Source organism: Rutidosis leptorrhynchoides, chromosome 5 (assembly GCF_046630445.1).
Source record: "Rutidosis leptorrhynchoides isolate AG116_Rl617_1_P2 chromosome 5, CSIRO_AGI_Rlap_v1, whole genome shotgun sequence".
Taxonomy (NCBI): Eukaryota; Viridiplantae; Streptophyta; class Magnoliopsida; order Asterales; family Asteraceae; genus Rutidosis; species Rutidosis leptorrhynchoides.
In genome coordinates this window covers 325286514-325308901 of record NC_092337.1, presented here as the reverse complement: position 1 = coordinate 325308901, position 22388 = coordinate 325286514, and the positions used below count along the sequence as shown (strand labels likewise).

Below are 22388 nucleotides of genomic sequence, written 5' to 3'. Positions count from 1 at the left end.
AAGATATAAGGATCTAAGAGTGATGATTTTGGTCATATCTCGAGTTGAATTCTGAGATTTCAAAATCAGAATATGTAATAAAATTTTGAATGAATATGGTTGTTTTGATTTCTATAAAAGAATATATATTGTTGTGAAAGTAGGGAGTATAATGGATGATTTGCTGAATCAGATTCGAAGAATGTAACATATTAATTGTGAATTTATATATCTCTCGGGTATTACCTACCCGTTAAAAAAAATTTCACAATTAATATTTTGTACAAAAGAATTTTATTACAGTCTTTATGAAAATATATATATGTATATTTTCTTCAGATGTAACATAGATTTAATGAGTTAATGTTAAATTAAACTCATTTGATTTGCGGTTGAAACTAGAATTGAATAATCCCTGAAGGCTTTAAAAATTACATAACTTTTACGGAGTATTTCTTTAATGACATTGAAATTATGAATCAATACTTCGTTATTTGTTGATGTATGATGTTCGGTTCATGGAATTCTTGTGAATTTCGCAAAGTACGAATGATGTTATTTGAAAAGTTTCGAGTACATCGATGATGAAAGTGTAAAATCAAACATATATTTGAATAATACACTTGATTTATTATGAGATGGAATTTATTGAATTAAAATAGAGATTGTAGTTAACGAGGGTTAAGTTGTTAAGGAAGGATGTCCATCTTAGCATATTAGTAATATGAATTTAATCGAGTAGTATTTACCCTTATTTAATTCATACATAATAGCTTAGTACGAAAGATTTATTTTGATCTCAAAATTTATATATATATAATATACATATAATTTCTTCAGAGAGAATGAGTTAATACTTCATAACTCGTTGATACAATATACGCATTATTGATTCGTAATGATGTCCACGGTGATTCTTGAACTGACGGAGTTTGTGATGTTATAGGTGCTGCTGATTCTGATGACACTGACGGCACTGACTGTGATGGTGATGCTACGGTACTGTTGATGCTGTTGGTAAAAAAAGTCTAGCTTATAAATCACGCATCATTCTTGTCAGGGTTTCTACTCTTCTTTCTACCATTTTGATTCACTCATCTGATTTATGGTTAGGGTTAGAATAGATAATCTCTAAGACTTTAGAGATTACATAATCGCCGCAGAGTATTTCTCCAATGAAGTTATGAATCTACACTTCATCGTTTGTTGTTGTTGGTATTCCTTGGTATCTACAGGGCGTATGACATTGGTGCTCGTGGGACAGATTGTAAAGTTGAGGTTTACGATGCGGTTGTGGTTGAGGGTGGTAATGGTACTGTTGGCGTTGATGATGGTAGTACTGGTTATGCTGCTGGTGCTGCTGCTAGTGTTTGTAACCTTTGCACCATATTCTCCAAAGCCACTACCCGAACGCGAAGCTCGTTGACTTCTTCTATTACATCGGGGTGATTGTCGGTTCGAACGAGCGGATAAATAAAATCTAGAATTTGATGTAGTATATAATCGTGACGAGATACTCTGGAAATGAGAGAGAAAATGGTGTTTCGGACAGGTTCGCCGGTAAGTGTTTCGGGTTCTTCGCCAAGAGGGCAATGTGGTAGATGGAAAGGATCGCCTTCTTCTTGTTTCCAATGATTGAGGAGGCTACGAACCCATCCCCAATTCATCCAAAATAAATGATGGCTGATTGGTTGATCCATTCCAGTCACATTGCTTTCGGAGCTTGAGTGGGATTCCATATCGGAATTCGAGGGACTTGAACTAATGACGAATTCCATTTCGTTCGATTGAATAAAGGATTTTTTGATATGAAATGATTTTTCGGCTATCGGGTGGTATTCTAATTACATAGAATATCTATATATATAGCGCAAAAGATTTCGTTGATTACGGAAGAATTTACGGGATATGTCAGGCAAAGTTTACAGTAATAGATATGCTAAGATATGAATTTTGTCTATACACTATTCATGCAATCAATGCAGTAAGAAGTGTCTAGACTAAGAATGATAAGCAGGCAATTTTCGACAAAAATGATAAGCAAAACTTTTGACAATGCAGACACGGTCGAAGTCCAGACTCACTAATGCATCCTAACGACTATCAGTTAGACACACTAATGCAGACCTGGTTCGCTAAGACCACCGTTCTAATACCAACTGAAAGGACCCGTTCATATACATTATAAACGATTCACAATAGTTGATTACATCGCGAGGTATTTGACCTCTATATGATACATTTTACAAACATTGCATTCGTTTTTAAAAAGACAAACTTTATTCACATCTAAAGTTGACGGCATGCATACCATTTCATAATACATCCAACTATAATTGACTTAATAATAATCTTGATGAAATCAATGACTCGAATGCAACGTCTTTCGAAATATGCCATGAATGACTCCAAGTAATATCCTTAAAATGAGCTAATGCACAGCGAAAGATTTCTTTCAAACCTGAGAATAAACATGCTTTCAAGTGTCAACCAAAAGGTTGGTGAGTTCATTAGTTTATCATAATCATTCATTTTCATTATTTTAATAAACCACAAGATTTTTTTATTAAACATAATTCCAATAGCAGAATCCTCTCGTCTGCATAAAGGTAAAATCATTTTCAATAATATAATAGACCATAAGATTTTCATTTTTCATAAACATAATCCTCAAGCAGAATCCTCTCGTCTGCATTAAGGTAAAATCATTCATATGGTGAACACCTGGTAACCGACATTAACAAGATGCATATAGAATATCCCCAAAACAGAATCCTCTCGTCTGTATAAATATCAAAGTACTAAAGCATCCGTACCTCGGATGGGGTTTGTTAGGCCCATAGATCTATCTTTAGGATTCGCGTCAATTAGGGGTACTGTTCCCTAATTTTTAGGTTACCAAGCTAAAGGGGTGATATTCGATTTCGATAATCCAACCATAGAATGTAGTTTTGAGTACTTGTGTCTATTTCGTTAAACATTTATAAAAAACAGCGCAAGTATTCTCAGTCCCAAAAATATATTTTTGTAAAAGCATTTAAAAAGGGAGAAAATGAAACTCACAATACTGTATTTTGTAGTAAAAATACATATGACGTCATTGAACAAGTGCAATGTTGGCCTTGGATTCACGAACCTATATTAATTATATATATTTATATGTTTGATTAATATCTGTCTAACAATCTAGGTCAAGTCATAGTGTATCACAATCCTAATGCTCGAGACTAAATATGCAAAAGTCAACAAAAGTCATATTGACCAAAATGTCTTCCAAAATTTATACATGATTATTATATAGTTTAAATATAGTCGTTTTATTTATTTAAATATTTTTAATACATTTTATTAAAGTAAATATTATAGTTCTTTTATTAATAAATAAAATTTTATATTAAAATTTATATAATAAAAATATACTTTTATATATCTTAAGTAATAAAATTTATAAAGTTCATTTAATATCATAAAAATAATATAATAGGTATTATTAATGTAATTATATTATACGTAGTAAAATATCTTTGTATCACATATTTATTTGATAAAATAATATTGATAATAATAATAATAAGTAAAAGTTGTATTACATTATAATAATTATTATTATTCTACTAATAAAAATAACAATAATTATATTTTCTAAAAATGATAAAATGATAATTTTTATTAACAATAGTACTAAAATGATAATAATAATGATGTTTCATATTAACAATGATATTTTTATTAAAAATAATAATTTTAGTAAAAATGATAGTTTTAATATTAATAATACTTTTAATAATAATAATAGTAAAATAATGAAAACGATATTTTTCCTTTAAATCAATATCTTACAATATCTTAATTTCATCATGATACTCATACTCATTATTTCCTAATCGCTTCGTTTAATAGCTTTTAGTCGTCTTTTATATCGCGTTCATATTAATAATAATAATAGTAATCATAATAATTAGATGTTACTAATATTAGTTTTAATTATAATAATACCATAATAATATTAATGATAATAATAATAACTATTTGAATGATAATAATAATAATAATAATAATAATAATAATAATAATAATAATAATAATAATAATAATAATAATAATAATTATTATTATTATTATTATTATTATTATTATTATAACCTTAACGATAATAACGATAGTAATAATGATAAAAATAACAATAATATCTTTTATTAATAACGACAATAATAATAATAATAATAATAATAATAATAATAATAATAATAATAATAATAATAATAATAATAATAATAATAATAATAATAATAATAATAATAATAATAATAATAATAAGATTATAACGATGATAATAACGACGATAATAATAATCATTTTTAATAATAATACAAAAATTCAATTGACTATAACTTCTAAACCGTTCTTCGAAACCATTCGATATCTAAATGAAAAGTTCTCAAATTTTCGCTAGCTTTCCAACGACATGCATATCATATACCTTATCTTAATAGCATATGTATTTAATTCAAGATTCGACATAACCTATCTAACGACAATAACGAACGTATAAGCATGCATAATCCTATATATATACTCGAGCACTAGTCAGGGATACACTAATAATATATAAAAGTTAAGTTATGAGTGCTCACGTATCAATATTGAGATTCAATATTGCAGGAAAAGTACGTAGACGCAACGGAGATGATAAACACTATTTTGACTCACGAGCAATACTCCCGAACCATACCCATAACCTCCATAGCTATAACCCATAATTTCCTTAGCTCTATCCCTCTTGAAAAATAATTTCAAAATCACTCGGACAGCACTCTGTCGTAATATTTTATGTATACTAATAATATATTGAAATAGTACGGAGTAAATATATATATGTAAATCGATTGAGAGAGTTTAGAGAAAAATATTTTCAAGTTTCTATGAAATAATGAAACCTATTGAATTCTATTTATAATATATTTTTGAATTATTAAAGTGAATTATTAAAGTATGAATTATTAAAGTGAATTATTAAAGTATAAATTATTAAAGTGAATTATTAAAGTATGAATTATTAAAGTGAATTATTAAAGTATGAATTATTAAAGTATGAATTATTAAAGTGAATTATTAAAGTATGCATTATTAAAGTGAATTATTAAAGTATGAATTATTAAAGTGAATTATTAAATTTAAAGTAAAGTAAAAATAAAGTAAAGGTAAAGTTTAAGTATAGTAAAAGTATAAAACTATGTACGTATAATGCGCGTATAAATATATAATATTAATTTAAATCGTTATATATTTTTAATAAAATAAAATATAAATATCGTTATCTTTATCATACTGGTTAAGTAATGAGTTGTCAAAAGTGGTTCTAGATATTTATAAAAGTTATATACGTTTTAATAATAAAGTTCTTTTTAAACTGAAAACGTTTTTGTACGTTTGAAACTAAATCAAATAAATATGATAATTTTGTTTTCAAAAACTAAATATATTTAAGAATCATTTTGTTTAAAGGTTAAAATAATGGAAATCGTTATATCATAAAACGTTTTAGAAAAGTTGAATCATATATATTCATAATAGGTTTCAAGTTTTTTAAATTACAGTCTGTTGGTGAAGCATGCGATAAAGTTCAAAGGTTAAATAAACGTATGAAATCATCTTAATGAAAAATGTCGAGTTACTTAACTTGTCGATATCCAACATCTAAGTTATTTACACTCCACGTTCTTACTTATAAATCACTTTACCATTTTTCGAATGTTGTCAAAAAGATTAGATTTCTTAAATCACAGTGGACCTCATAACATAGACCCGTAATCATATCACAATGTATCTGATAAATCAATCATTTGATATTATCTTCTAATTCCATCGATAAACATATTGAAACAAATACGTTAATGTAAAGTATTATACGTTTAATACTTTATTAATATTCTCAAGTTATAATATATATATACATATATATATACATATTTATTTATATATAACGGTTCGTGAATCGTCGGAATTTGGTCGAGGTTATAATGAATGTATGAACACAATTTAAAATTCTTGAGATTTAACTTAACAAACTTTGCTTATCGTGTCGGAATAATATAAAGATAAAGTTTAAATTTGGTTGGAAATTTTTGGGTTGTCACATTATTAGTTCACATTAATATAACTATGAACACCAGACTCTCACTTTATATTATAAATGAAGAATTTAAATGCAGAGAATGAGAGAACACGATAATGAAATAAAGATTGATAATGTTGATCGTGCAAAAGTACATCTTCAAACTAAACCATACGTCCCTATTTATACAGATAAACACCAAATCTGGAGATTTGGTTTCCAAAACTACTTAGCTATAAATAAGGAAAAGATAAACTAAAAACCAAACAAATTAGCTATTAATTCAAAAGTCAACTCTGGAGATAAAACTGAATCTTCAAAACATATCTTCTTAAACTTTAAACATATCTCCAGAATAATCTTTAGCTTTGGCTTCAAGAAAACTTCAACCATTGACATCAGCAAATTCCAGAGTCTGCAACTTCAGACTCTAAACCTCCAGACTCTAAAATCTGCAAAATACTTTTGACTCATCAGATTATTATTTCCAACACTCACAAAATCCATTTAAAATTATTAATTCTTTACTTACATACAAGCTTTTCAACTACAAGTTTATCTTCATTCAAGATTAACAATTTTCTCTAACTTTGACACATAAACCCTAACCTTGAAATTTGAATTAGGCTTTCACTTAGTTTAAAAACCTTGTTTTTAACAATAAGAACATCATCTAATTACCAAAATTATATATTTAAAGTAATAAATATTCATACCTCAAAGTTAGGTTACAAGACCCCCAAATCTCTAGAAAGATGAAGATTAAAAATCAAAACTTTTAGTAGCACTAGCAACTAGTAACTAAGTTGATTACACCCTTAGATTCAATTGAATGGAAGAAAATCTAGGGTTTGTGATGATTTCGCCCAAAATCACCTTCCACACTCTCTTCTCGTTCTATATTTTTTATTTCATCATTTGAAGAATAAAAGTTGTTGTCCAACTTTTTGTAAAAAGGTTTTAACACATATTTTCAATGTATATATTATGTTCTCACTAAGCCTTAGTTTACTCTTACGTTGTTTACATTTTTATAGATTCGGGTGCGGATAAAGGAAAGGGTAAGCTTGATGGTTAGCTTGTTGGTGTGTAGTTGTTTTGGATGTTGATATGCTCAACTTGGCGTAATTGGTTTATAGATGCTTTTGAGTGGGATAGATATATTCCAAGGACCATCCTCATAAATTTTTGGTTGCATTATGTAAAATGGGTCGAGTTGTAATAGTTGTTTGTAATGGGTCGGTTAATGCTAATTATTGATGGTAGTTTGTGAATATATAAACTTGTTGAAAATGTTGCTTTGTATGTATCTAATGGGTCAAGAACAGGTTGCGTTCATTTGTTGTTTGTTGGAGTTAAAATGGGTCAGATGTCAAAAATGGGTAAAAAAAAAAAACAAAAAAAAACAAAAAAATATCATTTTGCAGTTATTGGTTTGTGGTCATTTCAAGTGTTCGTGCATTAATAAATTTACTTTGCCTTTCAAAATGTTTTTTTTCTTTTAAGAATGAATATAATGATGTATTTACTTTCTTACCTTATTCTCCGTACCTTGATTTTGCTAAAGAGAAAATTACCTAACTTATATAAACAGTTAAATTTGATACTCATAATATCTAGTTATAAGGTAGAGCGGGTAGTATGGGTAGAATTAATGCGAGATTGCACCGAGTTCTACATGTTCTATCAGTTAGAACGGGTGACTAGTAGAACTAATACAAAATTTCACTGAGTTTTACCCGTTAGAATGGGTAGGGTAGAACTAATATGAAATTACATTGAATTCTACCCGTCAGAACTGGTATAAGGGGTCAAATAGATCGAACTCGGTTCAATTTCGGCTAAGTTTCGTCACGTCATGTTCGAACAACTTTTTTGTTCGAACTTATTCTAACGAACGAATGATATTTTTTGGCAAAGTTTTTTCAAAAAGTTTATTTTGCTTCAATGCCTTATAAAAATTTTCATCAATTTCCTTAAAATAAATGTAATAAAAGCAAATATATATTAATTAATATATAGTATAAATTAAACTTTTTGAAAAAACTTTGCCAAAATACATCATTCGTTAGAATAAATTCGAACAAAAAAGTAGTTCGAGCATGACGTGACACCAATTTTTCTTTGTGTTCAAACTTAGCGGAAATTGAACTGAGTTCGACCTATTTGACCCGTTATACCAGTTCTATCTATTTCGGCTAAGTTTGAAAAAAAAAGAAAATTCGGTGTCACGTCATGTTCGAACAACTTTTTTTATTCGAACTTATTCTAACAAATGATGTATTTTATCTAAGTTTTTTCAAAAAGTTTATTTTGCTATTATGATTCTAAAAGTTACAACATAGTTGATAAATACTGGAGTATAAAAAAGGTTAACACTGATCGCTGGGAATGTTAGTCAACATTCATGACGAAGAATTTTAATGATAAAATTATTCATCATAATTTTAAAATTCATCATCACGAGTGTTTACCAAACATTCATAAAGATGAATGTTAACGATTTATTAAATGAATATCCATAAACTAAAGTTAAGATTAAAAAATATATTTTTTTACGTAAATATATTGTTTATAGCATCAACTATAGATACTCGCAATCTTAATAGAGTCGCGCAAACAACCGGGTGCTCTTGTTCTCCATGTCCTTCTTCCGGTACGGTGGTAAATCTGAAAGCGTATAATTAATTTGGTCAAGAGGTTGAGAGGAACCCTTCAACCAAGAGGTTGTGGGTTCAAGCCTCACTTGAGGCAGTGAGATGTAAATATTCGTGGTTTCGTGTGTAGATTGTAGGTTTGCCTTAAAAAAAAAAAAAAAAAAAAAAAAAAAAAAAAAAAGATTCTTCTCATGAAAAGCTAGCTAGTCTTTTTTGATTGGTGGGTGACAAACCTTATCAAATCAGTGTTGGATTCTCTCGGTATATATTTCATGTCGTTCCTCAAAGCGTAAAACAAGTTATAAATCGTCTTGATTCCTTACCTTCTTCATTTTTTGGGATGTTAAAAATGAAGACGAAAGATCCATCGGGCAAGACGGAAATTAAGTCTTAATTCCAAAGGGCAAGGTGGTCTCGGTATTTCTAGTATTACATCTCCGAATTTTGGTCTCATGTATCAGTGGAGGTGGCTACATGAGCTGAGAATATATTCAATTGGTAAAAGTTCTATGATCGATTATTGGAGAACAACCAATGGAGTAGACCCTTTGGTGAAATCTAATAATGGAGTATGAAAATGTTGGAGATAATCGGTTAAGGAAATGCATAATAGTCTTACCACGGAAACTGATAAAAAGAAAATTGGTTGTAGAGTACTGTAGAACTCGAGCTAATATGTTGTACATGTTGGTGTCCAACGGTGTAAACATTAACAACCTCATAGCTAAACTCCACATTCAACACCCTTCAGTGTCATTAACTATCAACTTGAAACTGGGATCAGGTCACAAAATCGTATTTTTGACTTGCTTTTGGGATCAATGGGTAGGCGTTGCATTCTAAATATCCTAGACTTTGTGCCCTTGACATATATAAACCATGTACAGTTGCCTCTTAGATCACGAATGACAAATAACGCTCTCAACCGGGGATACAAAACGATAGCATAGAGGATCAAAACTAGAAAGCTAAAACAGACGGAAGCCTAAAACTTTCTATCACCGAGCTTCTAACTAAGGAAAACAGCAAATAAACCGCGAAAGAAACTATCAAACATTTAAACAAACCAATCAAAACGATCTAAAAGAAAAAAACAACTAACAACCCACAAACAAACATTCAAAACACACTAAGGAATCACTTTCTTCATCTTTTTTTTTTTTTTTTTTTTTTTTTTTTTGAAAGGCAAGCTTGCATCAGTCCGGACCGAAGCCTAGTCATCATTTGCACGCACACACGCGCTTTCGGGAAGGAAACCCGAACCACACTCTGAGGATCCGACCCTTTAACCATCCCGAGGGGCAGGCGGGCCGGATCTTAGTCCCGGAGCGGGTCGGTAAAACCTTCCCTTTGGGCCACCTTCAAGGAATATATTTCAATTCCTAGAGCGGGTGACGAGGCTCGAACCCGAGACCTCTAGCCCTGCGAGTACACAAGTGTAACCGCGGTACCATTGAAGCAATGCTTCGTTGGTATCACTTTCTTCATCTTACAATTGAAAGTCTTTCATAACATATACTGGAAACTTACATTTGATGCATACCAACTAACAAACATTCTCTTGATTGTTTTATTCGAATAACTTTAGTATTATGATTATTCTAATAATAATATTGGACTTTTAACTTATACTTTTAGTACATTAACATATTTATATTTATAGTTGTATTATAAAATACAAAAGAAATGGACAAGAGAACCTGTTTCATCCCGCTCAACTGATCTACCTATGCTGTTAGGTCTGGCAGTAACCACCGAGCTTGACCTCTTCCTGTCATGAAATGTGAAAGAACAAACGAATGAAGATATTTGTAACGCCATGTTGCTTCTAGTATACGCGTACTCGTAGTTAAAATACTATTGTATATCAGAGCTCCGACTTTTGCTGTTGCGGATGCTGCTGCTGCTCCTGATGATGATGATGAAACTGGAACATTTGTGGATTGATTGATAGCTGAGAGAGGTTAGCAGCCGCATCTCCACTTAGCTCCATCCTCATCATCTTCAAACGTTGGACTTCAGTATTTAAAGTTTCATTAAGAGCTGCCAAAAGACGAACAAACATAAAGAAAGTTGCTTGCTTATATTTGTTTCCTCAATTCTCCTATGTTCACTGTTGTAAAAGTCGGCCGAGTCGGCTGACGCGTCGGTTTGGGGGCTAGCCCGTTCCGACTTGCCCAAAAATGCCTTAAAAGTCGGTCAACGCTAAAAATTTGGGTCAAAGCCGGTATGAGCCGGGTCAAAGTCGGTCAATGTCAATGTTAGGTCAAAAATTTTATATTTTTTTAAATTAAATTTTGTGCCATATATCTATGTTTGGAATTTTTACGTTTTATGTTTAAAATATTTATGTGAAATATACATCTTTAATTTGAAATTAAATGGTTATGTGCACTATATTATCCATGTTATATGCCATATTATCCATGCTTTATGTCATTCTGTTGTGCTTTACGGCTATATGTGTTTTCTTTTATGGTTACTGTGTTTGGTTGCATCTTTCTAGGCGCACATAACTCTTTCAGGTAAGTATCTTTTGCCCTCCCTATTTCGTTTTTATGAGCATTTCTGGCCGGAGGTCCGTTAGGAAGCAATCTCTTTTGCTCTAGAGTAGAGGGAGGGACGACCTTATCTAGTCGAGGGTTCTATACCCGCGGATGGAGTAGTGACTTCCTTCTAATCTAGGGTACGAGGAATGATTGTCTACACCTACCTCTCTCATACCCCACTTTCGTGGGATTGAGTGTTGTTGTTGTTGTTGTTGTATACATCTTTAATTTATTTATTACTAAAAGTCAATGTAGGTCAAACGGCTGACTCGTCTCCCACTCGACCGACTCTTCCCCGTCTCGTCCCCGGCTTGTCCCTCCAAAGTCCCGACCGACTCATCCCAACTGACTCATCCCAACTCACGACTTTTACAACCTTACCTACGTTGCATCTGTAATTTTACTATTATCAAATACCCTTCAACAAATAATTATGAATTAACAATATGCGTTTTTAATGTGTATTAAAGGTAGGATTTAAAATGTACCATCCCGGAGCTGGGCTTGCTGTTCCATTGCTTGCAGACGAAACTTAAGCTCGTTATTTTGACTTGTTAAGTTATCTGAGTCTCTCTGAATAGCAAGCAAATAAAATAAAATTTATAAAATTTAAACAACAACAACAACAAAACCCAATACCACTCATGTGGTGTATGGGGGAGGTGAGATGTAGACAATCATTCCCCTATCCGAGAATAAAGACAAGTCATTTCTCTGGCAGAGTGAAACACTCTCAAGAGTAGAGAAAGTCATCCCTCTCTTTATTCGACGGATAAAGAGATTGCTTCCGAGAGGACCTCCGACCTTTAAGTAGGAAAAAGTTTTTTTTTTAAAAAATAAAATAAAAATACTAAAATAATAATAATAATAGACGCCATAAAAATGGTATAATCAAATTTCCATGGGTTTGAAATCCTGCCTGAAATTTAATTTAGGCTCTAAGAGTCAGTCAAGTCGCCAATAAATCGACGATTGATGTCGACTCAATAGAGCCACTTAATATAAACCAAAAACTAATTACACTTTTACAAAGCAATAAATCCCACCTGCAATAATGTAAGCTGTGCAGACAACGCTGTTGCTTCGGCCTGTAAAGTTTGAACCTTGTTTTCCAATTCAGATATATATAACATCTTTCTTTCTTTCGAACGTGCAGCTGACTGGCGATTAGCCAAGATCCTACACAAAAATAAATATATAAATAAAATACAATACTTGTCTGTAGTGCACTTATCAAATATGTTAAATGAATAAATGATAAAAAAAAATAATGGGCGAGTAACAATCAAATTACATACCTTTTGACTCTTTTCGGGTCACTTAAAGCCATCTCTGCAAGGTTCTCATTAGCCATAATTTTCTTGAGCTCGGCCCCAGTAAACATACCATTTCCAAACTCCAAATTAAACGCATCTGAATTTACATTAACTGGATCACTCGGTGACAATTTACCAATTTGCCCTCCTAGAGAAGGCAGCAGCTTAAGCGATTCATCGACAAAGTTCATCTTCCCCATAACACTGTCCATAGAAACACTTCTATAATGCCTACTTGTTGGAGCAATATCTCCACCTGCACTCCTTTTAATCCCTTCTCTTTTATCAGATGAAATTCTCGAAATGTGCATATTATTACCACTTCCAATTACACTACTTGTAGCTTCGTTATCACTATTATCAACACCATTTTCTATTTCTTCAACGTTTTCAGCCCTAAAACAATTCAATCTTCCACGATTGTTCATGTTCAAATGACTAATAAACAGATCATCGACCACTTCACCTTCCGATTTCCTCTCTCCCATTCCTTCACTGACGTTTTTCTCCCAATTTGATTCTTGTTTCACGTATTGACCTGGCGTTGCGGGCCCGTTACAACCTCGTAACGCGATCAAAGGTGGAGATGACTGCAAGATAGTCGAAAATCCAAAAGGAATATCACTGTTTGACCGCCTGTGTGTTTTACGAGGTGGAAGGCTGACATCAGCGATCGGTGCTGAACCATTGTCACGATACGAAGAAGGGCTCAAAGGCGGCAACGAATCAATCGAGTAAAATGAGGGCTGCGATAAAGTCCTCGGTCCAGTACCAAGAGTCAAATTCTGCAAACCATCAGTTTGCTGACTATAACACACCGAAACCGGTGAAATTTGAGGATGAGCCGGAGGCATTCCGACTCGTTTACCATTGTTTTCATTATTACAATTTGGAGAACTCGAAAACTGTCGATTTGGGACACGAAATTGGTTTGTGTTTAACTGTGTTATATCAAGATGATTAAAAGGAACATGTGATTGTAATTTAGGAACTGATGAATTTACTCTTTCTTCAGTTTCACTCATTTCTAACCACAATCAATCAATCAATCACACTATAAAATAAATGCTAAAATCGAATAAGCAAACCCTTTAGCGAAGTGGTTAGTATATAAAAAGTACCAAAATTGAAACCCTAATTTATACAACTAAGACGTTGATATCAACAACATAGATAGATACAATAGTACAAAAAAAAAAATAGAAGAAGTAGATAATACAGTGTGTGTAAGTATATGAATATTTTAATTAAGTGTACCGAATGAGTGTACAAAATAGTTAGGGTTTCTCCGCCAAATGGTGACGGAATGGACGAAGAATGGTAGCCGGCGAGGGTTTGACTTTGACTAAAACTGATATAGTTTCTCTTTCTCTCTATGTGTATATCGTTGACGATGAAGAACTATAGCGCGGGTTTGAAGACACCTGCTTCTCTACTAGCTCGTTAAATTAAATATTAATATTAATTAAATATGTAAATAAAATAAACGATATAAATATCTCTACATATTACAAATTTAGTCTGACATGTCACTCTGACAGAAAGTCTGACAAATTCAGTCCATTTGTAATTTTCTAATAATTTCTAATTAACTCTGTTAATTCTATTAATATTACACGTGTACCAATCACACACCAAATTATACCACTATAATTAACAAAAACTACGCCTTTAAAAAAGAAAACCGTAAACAAATAAAAACCCTCTCTCTTCTAAACCGTCACCACTGCACCCTTTCTCTCTCTTCTAAAATCCGAAAACCTCAGCCTTTTCGCCGGAGAAGATGGCCGAAGACTGCCGCAATCAACCACGCCACTACCACTAATTTATCCGTTACAATTTTACGCACTTAATGATATAAATTTTGTAATCATCGATTGTATTAATTTTTTTGCCCTTATATTCTCTTTTTATTTCAACGACTGTGACGACCATAGTATTTTGCTTATATATTGAAGATTGTATCTGGTTCTTGGTTTTTACCATTTATTGAAGTTTTACGAGGTATCTTTGAGAAATTGATAGTAGCTTGAAGTGGAATGGTCACAACCCTAATCATCGCCCAGTATACCGTTTTTCTCCTCACCCAATTTTTTACATAATCATCAATAGAACCTTCATCTCGATCAGAAGTATTCGACTTTAGGGCACAAATCTGTGAATCGGTTTGTAAAGTCATCTCGATATCTCCTTCGATCTCAATCTCAATCGACGTAATCACAAATACATGTTATCTTTTTTTATGTTTATAACTATTTTAAGATGGTGTGTGATGTATCACCTATACATATGTGTATTTATTTTATGTATCGGTTCGATTGTTGCTATATGTAGCTTTAAATCTAGCGTAGCTCACTATATCAGGTTAAATTGCCAAATTGGTAAAGTTAGAATAATAATCATATTTTGAATAATAATCATATTTTTTTTTAGTTTCAATCATTATAATTATTGAATGCGGCTATATGCAGTTTGAAATGCTATATGAGATGTATCAGTTTGATGCTATTTAGAATCCGTTGAATCACCTATATGCAGTTTTGTTAGTTTGGGTCAAAATAACCCCTATGTTAGTTCATAATATGCTGATTGTGGGCCAAAATAACCCCTATGTTAATGCAATTTCAGTTACAAACTGCAATTGCATAATATGTATTGTGATGCTTGTGTGATCTATGAGATAAATTTTGTATCCTTAATAATAAAAATAGGGGCTATTTGGACCCAAACTCTGTAATAATACGAGTTTTGTACATTGGCTCAAACTCTGTTAGTTTTAACAAATTCCATCATTGTTAATTATGATTGTGGATGGTCAAAAATGGGTGGAAGGTCTACTTTGAATTGGTTGTGGCTAGAAAAGTGGCATAATTTGAGTAAAGGAATAAAACTCAAGAGTCAAAACGTTCATGCTAAAGCTATCATACTTGATTGTGGAAAGTCAAATGAGCATTACAACAAATCATGTTTGGAAGATGGAAGACTCAAAGAGATGTAGAATTGTAGTTCATAGTTATAGTAGTACAACTCATGAACCCAATCTTAGGTACACCGAGAGTAGAAACCATGATTTTAATTAGCTTAGAATCTTAAAAGATTATAACATACATGTCATAACCCGTCCTTAACCATAAGAACGCGTTAGATAACGTATGATTTCATTGCGAGGTATTGACCTCTATATGAGACATTTTTGAAAGAAAACTGCATATATTATACATTACAAACCATAACCATTATTTTTGTTACAAGCTTAAGACAATAAAAAGAAGATTAACGTTTAGCGATAATCTTCGACTTACAAACTTTACAAATGATGACAACAACACGGTTTCTAGCATATTTTACAATACAACATCTCGGATATGCAGTTTTATTTTTGACACAAACATGCGTACGCAAGATCCTGGTTAGATCCAACATGATGCAGCGGAAACTTTAGAAATCACCTGAGAATAGACATGTTTTAAAAGGTCAACATAAAGTTGGTGAGATATAGGTTTAATGCCGGCAGCAATATATATATAGACCACAAGATTTCGTATATAAACAGTTTAATAAAAGTATTCTAAGTGGTTGAGCACTCGGTAACCATACTTAACATTTTCACGTCGCATATTCCCTTTAATATGAAATCTTACTACACCGTACCAAGTGTAGTCACAAAACGAAGTACTGTGCAACCGTTGAATACTGGTCGTCCAGTCCGGTTGGGGTTGTCAGGCCCGATAGATCTATCAACAGGATTCGCGTTTACAATACCGCTGTAAATATTAGTTACCAAGCTACAGGGAAGTATGCCAGTGGTACAACTCAACGTAGAACATATTTTTCAGTTACTTGTGTCCATATCGTAAAACATAAAATACATGTATTCTCATCCCGAAATATTTAGAGTTTAAAAGTGGGACTATATACTCACAGTTGTCTTTGAAGATATAGATAATTGACTTGGTCTCCCGGTTGATATCACGAACCTATCCATATATAATATATCAATATGTTTTCATTTTTAAACAAACGTTATAAATATATACTTGTTATACTTTTAATACTTTGAATAATTCCTTAGTCCGTAGTTAGCAGTCCGATGTTAGTAATTCAATTTTAATGGTTCATTTTTAGATGTTTAATATACCCGCAATGAAATAAATAAAACCCCCAACGAAATCAATAAAACCCCATCATATATGTATTGGTCGAGATTAATCTTGACCCATGGTACCGGTGTTGTCAAATGACGTGTTGCGTACATAAAGTACCGGTGTTGTCAAATGACGTGTTGCGTACAATCATGGGATCTTATGATTAATCTTCTCGTATTGTTTACGGGTGATCCTGAACCATATAAAATTGAATTATAAGTACATATATATAAAATATCATGTTATCTTAGAAATATGTGATTTATATCATTTTTTTCCAATTGATCCCGTAGTTGAAATGATCTAGGATAACCAATTTTGTTTCGGTCATAGTTTCTTCGTTACAAATCCGTTTTCGTTGATTCAAATTGCCATCTTCTTGGATCGAGTTCTTCTTTAAGGCTATGAACTGTAAATACCTTGGTTTGTATTTAAAATCATACGGCATAAGTGAAACATTAGTGAAACATATGAAGTTAAACATTTTTGTTACAACAAAATCATTTAATGACCATTTTTCTAAAAATACTTATACTTTGAAAAACCAAGTTTTACCTTGTTAAATTAGCATATACATAAGTTATATTACAGGTCTTGAAGTATTTTAAAAGTTAAGTTAGAAGGATCTATTTAGTTTGCAAACAAGTTTGAAAAACATTCAAACTATGTTCTTGTTGTTAAACTTTTGTACCACAAAATAAGATAGCTATATATATATATGAATTGAATAAGGTTATGAACATAGATTCTACCTCAAGTTCCTTGGATAAGTTTGCTGTAAAAGAGGAGTAAGAAGCTAGAATCAAAAGGGTGATAGAAGTGGATGAAAGATTGGAAGTAAGTTGGTGTTCTTGGGAGGTTTTCTTGAAGTGTTGTTGTATGGTTTTCTTATGGTGTTTTAGTATGGTTTTTGAAGCTAGATCTTCAAGGTAAGTTGCTGAATGTTTATGGAGTTTAAGACTCTTGAATGTGTGTGTGTTTTTAGCTAGAGAATGGAAGTAAAAATGAACTAAAATGATGATACATATATACACCATAAAAAACGTGTTTCATGGGCATACATGGACAAATTTTAGTTTGTAATCTTGTTAATTAGTCAAGTAATCATCCAAAAGTAATTACCTAGCTCTAAGGGCATGAATAATGGCTGGTTAGGTGGTGATTTTGATGTGTATTTACTATTAGTAAATACGTATAGGAGCTAGGTATGATACGAGTACAAATACTCTAGGTATACGTATAGAAATTTTGTGAAAAATGAAATGAGGATTCAAATATAGCTATCTTTTGTGAATACACTTATATGGTTTTATGTATTTAAGTTCTTTAAAAGTAATTAAATACATTACTTATACAATATATGTATAACATTATAAGTCTTAAGTATATATGTCAAATAACGTTACGTATTGTTATCGTTTTGAAAACTTAAGTTAGTAGTTTCAAAATATACTTGTAACTTATTGTTATTAATACAAAATGAGATATTAAAACATTTATTAATCATGTTAAATATGTATATATACATATTCATACACAAACGTATAATTATCATATATTGTATAGTTCGTGATATCATCGGTCAAACTAGACGGTCAAACGTTGTGTAAAACTCTTTTCGGAAATATAAGTCTTGACAATTTGGATTGCTTATCATGTTGGCAAGGTTTAATTTATGTAAATATTAATCTTATAAGTATAAAATGATCGCAAAAGTACGGGTCGTTACATTACCTCCCCGTTAAATAAATTTCGTCCCGAAATTTTAAAATTGTACCTATTTTGCGTCATCGAGAAACAAGTGCGGATACTTTCGTTTCATCTGATCCTCTCGTTCCCAAGTAAACTCGGGACCTCTTCTAGCATTCCAACGAACCTTAACAATCGGTATATTGCTCTGTTTGAGCTGTTTAACTTCACGGTCCATGATTTCGATTGGTTCTTCGACGAATTGTAGTTTCTCGTCGACATGGATTTCTTCAAGAGAAATGGTGAGGTCTTCCTTTGCAAGACACTTCTTAAGGTTCGAGACATGAAAGGTATTATGTATTCCGGCTAGTTGTTGCGGTAACTCGAGTCGATAAGCTACCGGTCCAATGCGTTCGATAATCTTGAACGGACCTACATATCTTGGGTTCAATTTACCCCTTTTGCCGAAACGTATCACACCTTTCCAAGGTGACACCTTTAGCATAACCATGTCCCCGACCTGAAACTCTAATGGTTTCCTTCGAACATCGGCGTAGCTCTTTTGGCGACTACGGGCTGTTTTCAATCTCTCCTTGATTTGCACTATCTTCTCGGTCGTTTCGTGTATGATCTCGGGACCAGTTAATTGTCGATCTCCTACTTCATTCCAACAGATAGGAGATCTACACTTCCTTCCGTACAATGCTTCGAATGGCGCAGCTCCAATGCTCGCATGATAACTATTATTATACGAGAATTCTGCTAACGGTAGATATTTATCCCATCCGTTTCCAAAATCGATCACACATGCCCTGAGCATGTCTTCGAGAGTCTGAATCGTTCTCTCACTCTGTCCATCGGTTTGTGGATGATATGCGGTACTCATATCCAACCGAGTTCCTAGTGCCTCCTGTAGTGATTGCCAAAATTTTGAAGTAAATCTACTATCACGATCGGATATAATGGAAATAGGTATTCCATGCCTTGAAACTATTTCCTTTATATATAATCGTAATAATTTCTCCATTCTATCTGTTTCCTTTATAGGCAAGAAATGTGCAGATTTGGTAAGACGATCAACAATTACCCAAATGGTGTCGTATCCCCAGGCAGTCTTTGGTAACTTCGTGATGAAATCCATGGTGATACCATCCCATTTCCATTCTGGAATTTCTGGTTGTTGAAGTAACCCTGACGGCTTTTGGTGTTCTGCTTTGACTTTGGAACAAGTTAAACATTCCCCAACATATGTTGCAACGTCTGTCTTCAAATTAGGCCACCAATAATGCGTCTTAAGATCTTGGTACATCTTTCCAACTCCAGGATGTATCGAATATCTTGTCTTATGTGCCTCGTTCAATATCAACTTCCTTAATCCACCCAACTTCGGTACCCAAATACGATTTGCAAAATATCGAATTCCATCTTCCCGCATAACGAGTTGCTTCTCATACTTCTTCATTATTTCATTTCCTATATTTTCTTTAGTAAGTGCTTCTCGTTGAACTTCTTTGATTTGTGAGTTGAGATTCATGCGAATTTTTATGTTCATTGCTCGAACTCGAATTGGTTCTCGTTCTTTTCTGCTTAAAGCATCAGCCACCACATTCGCCTTCCCAGGATGATAACGAATTTCACAATCATAGTCGTTTATTAACTCGGCCCACCTACGTTGCCTCATGTTCAATTGTTTTTGATCGAAAATATGTTGAAGGCTTTTATGATCAGTAAACACAGTGAATTTAACCCCATACAAGTAGTGTCTCCACATCTTCAATGCAAACACGACTGCTCCCAATTCTAGATCATGCGTCGTATAATTTCGCTCGTGAATCTTCAATTGTCGGGATGCAAATGCAATAACTTTCTTCCGTTGCATAAGAACACAACCAAAACCTTGTCGCGAAGCGTCACAATATATTTCAAAATCATCGTTCCCTTCAGGTAACGATAAAATAGGCGCCGTAGTTAACTTCTTCTTCAGTAATTGAAATGCATTCTCCTGCTCCGAGGTCCATTCGTATTTCTTCCCTTTTTGCGTTAACGCTGTCAACGGCTTAGCTATTCGGGAAAAATCTTGAATAAACCTTCTATAATAACCAGCTAAACCCAAAAATTGGCGTATCTGTGTTGGTGTCTTAGGAGTCTCCCATTTTTCAATAGCTTCAGTTTTTGCTGGATCAACCTGAATTCCTTTGCTATTAACAACGTGACCAAGAAATTGCACTTCTTTCAACCAGAAAGCACACTTAGAAAATTTAGCATAAAGTTGTTCTTTTCTCAACAACTCCAGTATCAACCTTAAATGCTCTTCATGCTCTTGCTCACTTTTGGAATAGATAAGAATATCATCAATGAAAACGATAACAAACTTATCCAAATACGGACTACAAACTCGATTCATGAGGTCCATGAATACAGCTGGCGCATTTGTCAACCCAAACGGCATGACCAAAAATTCGTAATGACCATAACGTGTTCGAAAAGCAGTTTTCGGAATGTCCTCTTCTTTGACACGTAGTTGATGATAGCCCGATCTTAGGTCGATTTTCGAATAAACACATGATCCCTGGAGTTGATCAAATAAGTCGTCAATTCTCGGTAGTGGATACCGATTTTTGATAGTTAACTTATTTAATTCACGATAATCTATGCACATCCTAAAAGATCCATCTTTCTTTTTAACAAATAGAATCGGAGCTCCCCACGGTGAAGTACTTGGTCGTATGAATCCACGGTCTAGTAATTCTTTTAACTGACTTTGAAGTTCTTTTAATTCGGACGGTGCAAGTCTATATGGCGCACGAGCCACTGGTGCAGCTCCTGGTACTAAATCTATTTGAAATTCTACAGATCTAAATGGAGGTAATCCCGGCAATTCTTCCGGAAAAACTTCAGGAAAATCTCTTGCCACAGGCACGTCGTTGATGCACTTTTCTTTCTTTTCGACTTTATTAACATGTGCTAAAATAGCGTAACATCCCTTTTCTAAACACTTCTTGGCTTTCAAACAGCTAATGAGTTTTAGCTTTGAATTACCCTTCTCTCCATAAATCATCACCGGTATTTTATCCTTACCAGGAATACGAATTGCCTTCTTGGCACAAACAACTTCCGCTCCTATTTTGGACATCCAGTCCATGCCGACTATTACATCAAAACCTCCTAATTCCACGGGTATTAAGTCGATTTTAAACGTTTCTCCGGCTAGATTTATTTCACAATCACGACAAATTTTATCGGCTTTAATTAGTTTACCATTAGCTAACTCAATCAAGTACTTAGCATCTAGAGGTAATGATGAACAATTCAATTTAGTGTAAAAATTTATACACACGTAACTTCTATCGGCGCCAGTATCAAATAAAATAGATGCTGATAAGTTATTAATGGTAAACGTACCCGTAACAAGCTTCGGGTCTTCTCGTGCCTCTCTAGCATTAATAACAAACGCTCTTCCACGTGCAGGTCCGCCATTCTTTTCTGGATTCGGGCACTGACTCTTATAGTGACCTTGTTTTCCACACCCAAAACAAGTAATGTTAGCCAAAGCAGTTCTATTTGCGTTGGTGGCAGGAGTCTTGTTACCATTTGTAACGAGAGCCTTACAATCTTCAGCAAGATGTCCCTGTCTATTGCATTTAGTGCACAACACACTACAGTAACCAAAATGATGTTTGTGACAACGGTTGCATAAAGGACTTTGTCCTTTGTAACCAAAGCCTGAACCACTACCCGCACCTTTCGTGGTTTCTTGTTTCTTATAAGGTTGTTGTTGGTTACCTCGATCATAACCTCCATTCCACTTTTTCTTGTTCCCCAATACCTTCACCTCAGTATTGAATGCTTTCTTGTCCAAAATGACCTGATCCATTAGCTCGTTCGCCATGGTTATAGCTTCATGAATTGTTTTAGGTTTCGATGCCGTAACGTTTGCC

The 22388-nt window shown here is 33.0% G+C and overlaps 1 protein-coding gene across 2 annotated transcripts; it reads right to left on the bottom strand.

The window, feature by feature from the left end:
• Positions 1-10297: 10297 nt before the first annotated feature.
• On the bottom strand, positions 10298-14014 carry LOC139847202 (bZIP transcription factor 29-like). 2 transcript variants are annotated; one of them, XM_071836838.1, is made up of 4 exons: positions 12599-14014; positions 12347-12479; positions 11789-11873; positions 10298-10794 (listed from the first exon to the last, which is right to left on the bottom strand). In XM_071836838.1, exons 1-4 carry the CDS (start codon positions 13639-13641, stop codon positions 10619-10621), a joined length of 1437 nt encoding a protein of 478 aa, XP_071692939.1. In that variant the 5' UTR covers positions 13642-14014; the 3' UTR covers positions 10298-10618. The 2 variants fall into 2 exon arrangements, with proteins under 2 accessions (XP_071692939.1, XP_071692940.1); XM_071836839.1 differs by lacking the exon at positions 11789-11873 and having other exon boundaries at positions 10639-10794.
• Positions 14015-22388: the final 8374 nt, after the last annotated feature.

Excerpts from the sequence above, each read along its gene's own strand:
- LOC139847202 (XM_071836838.1), bottom strand. The coding sequence starts at position 13,641 with ATGAGTGAAACTGAAGAAAGAGTAAATTCATCAGTTCCTAAATTACAA. Across the intron at positions 12,480-12,598 it reads GACCCGAAAAGAGTCAAAAG|GATCTTGGCTAATCGCCAGT; the intron begins GTATGTAATTTG and ends ATTTTTGTGTAG. Across the intron at positions 11,874-12,346 it reads CACAGCTTACATTATTGCAG|AGAGACTCAGATAACTTAAC; the intron begins GTGGGATTTATT and ends CTTGCTATTCAG.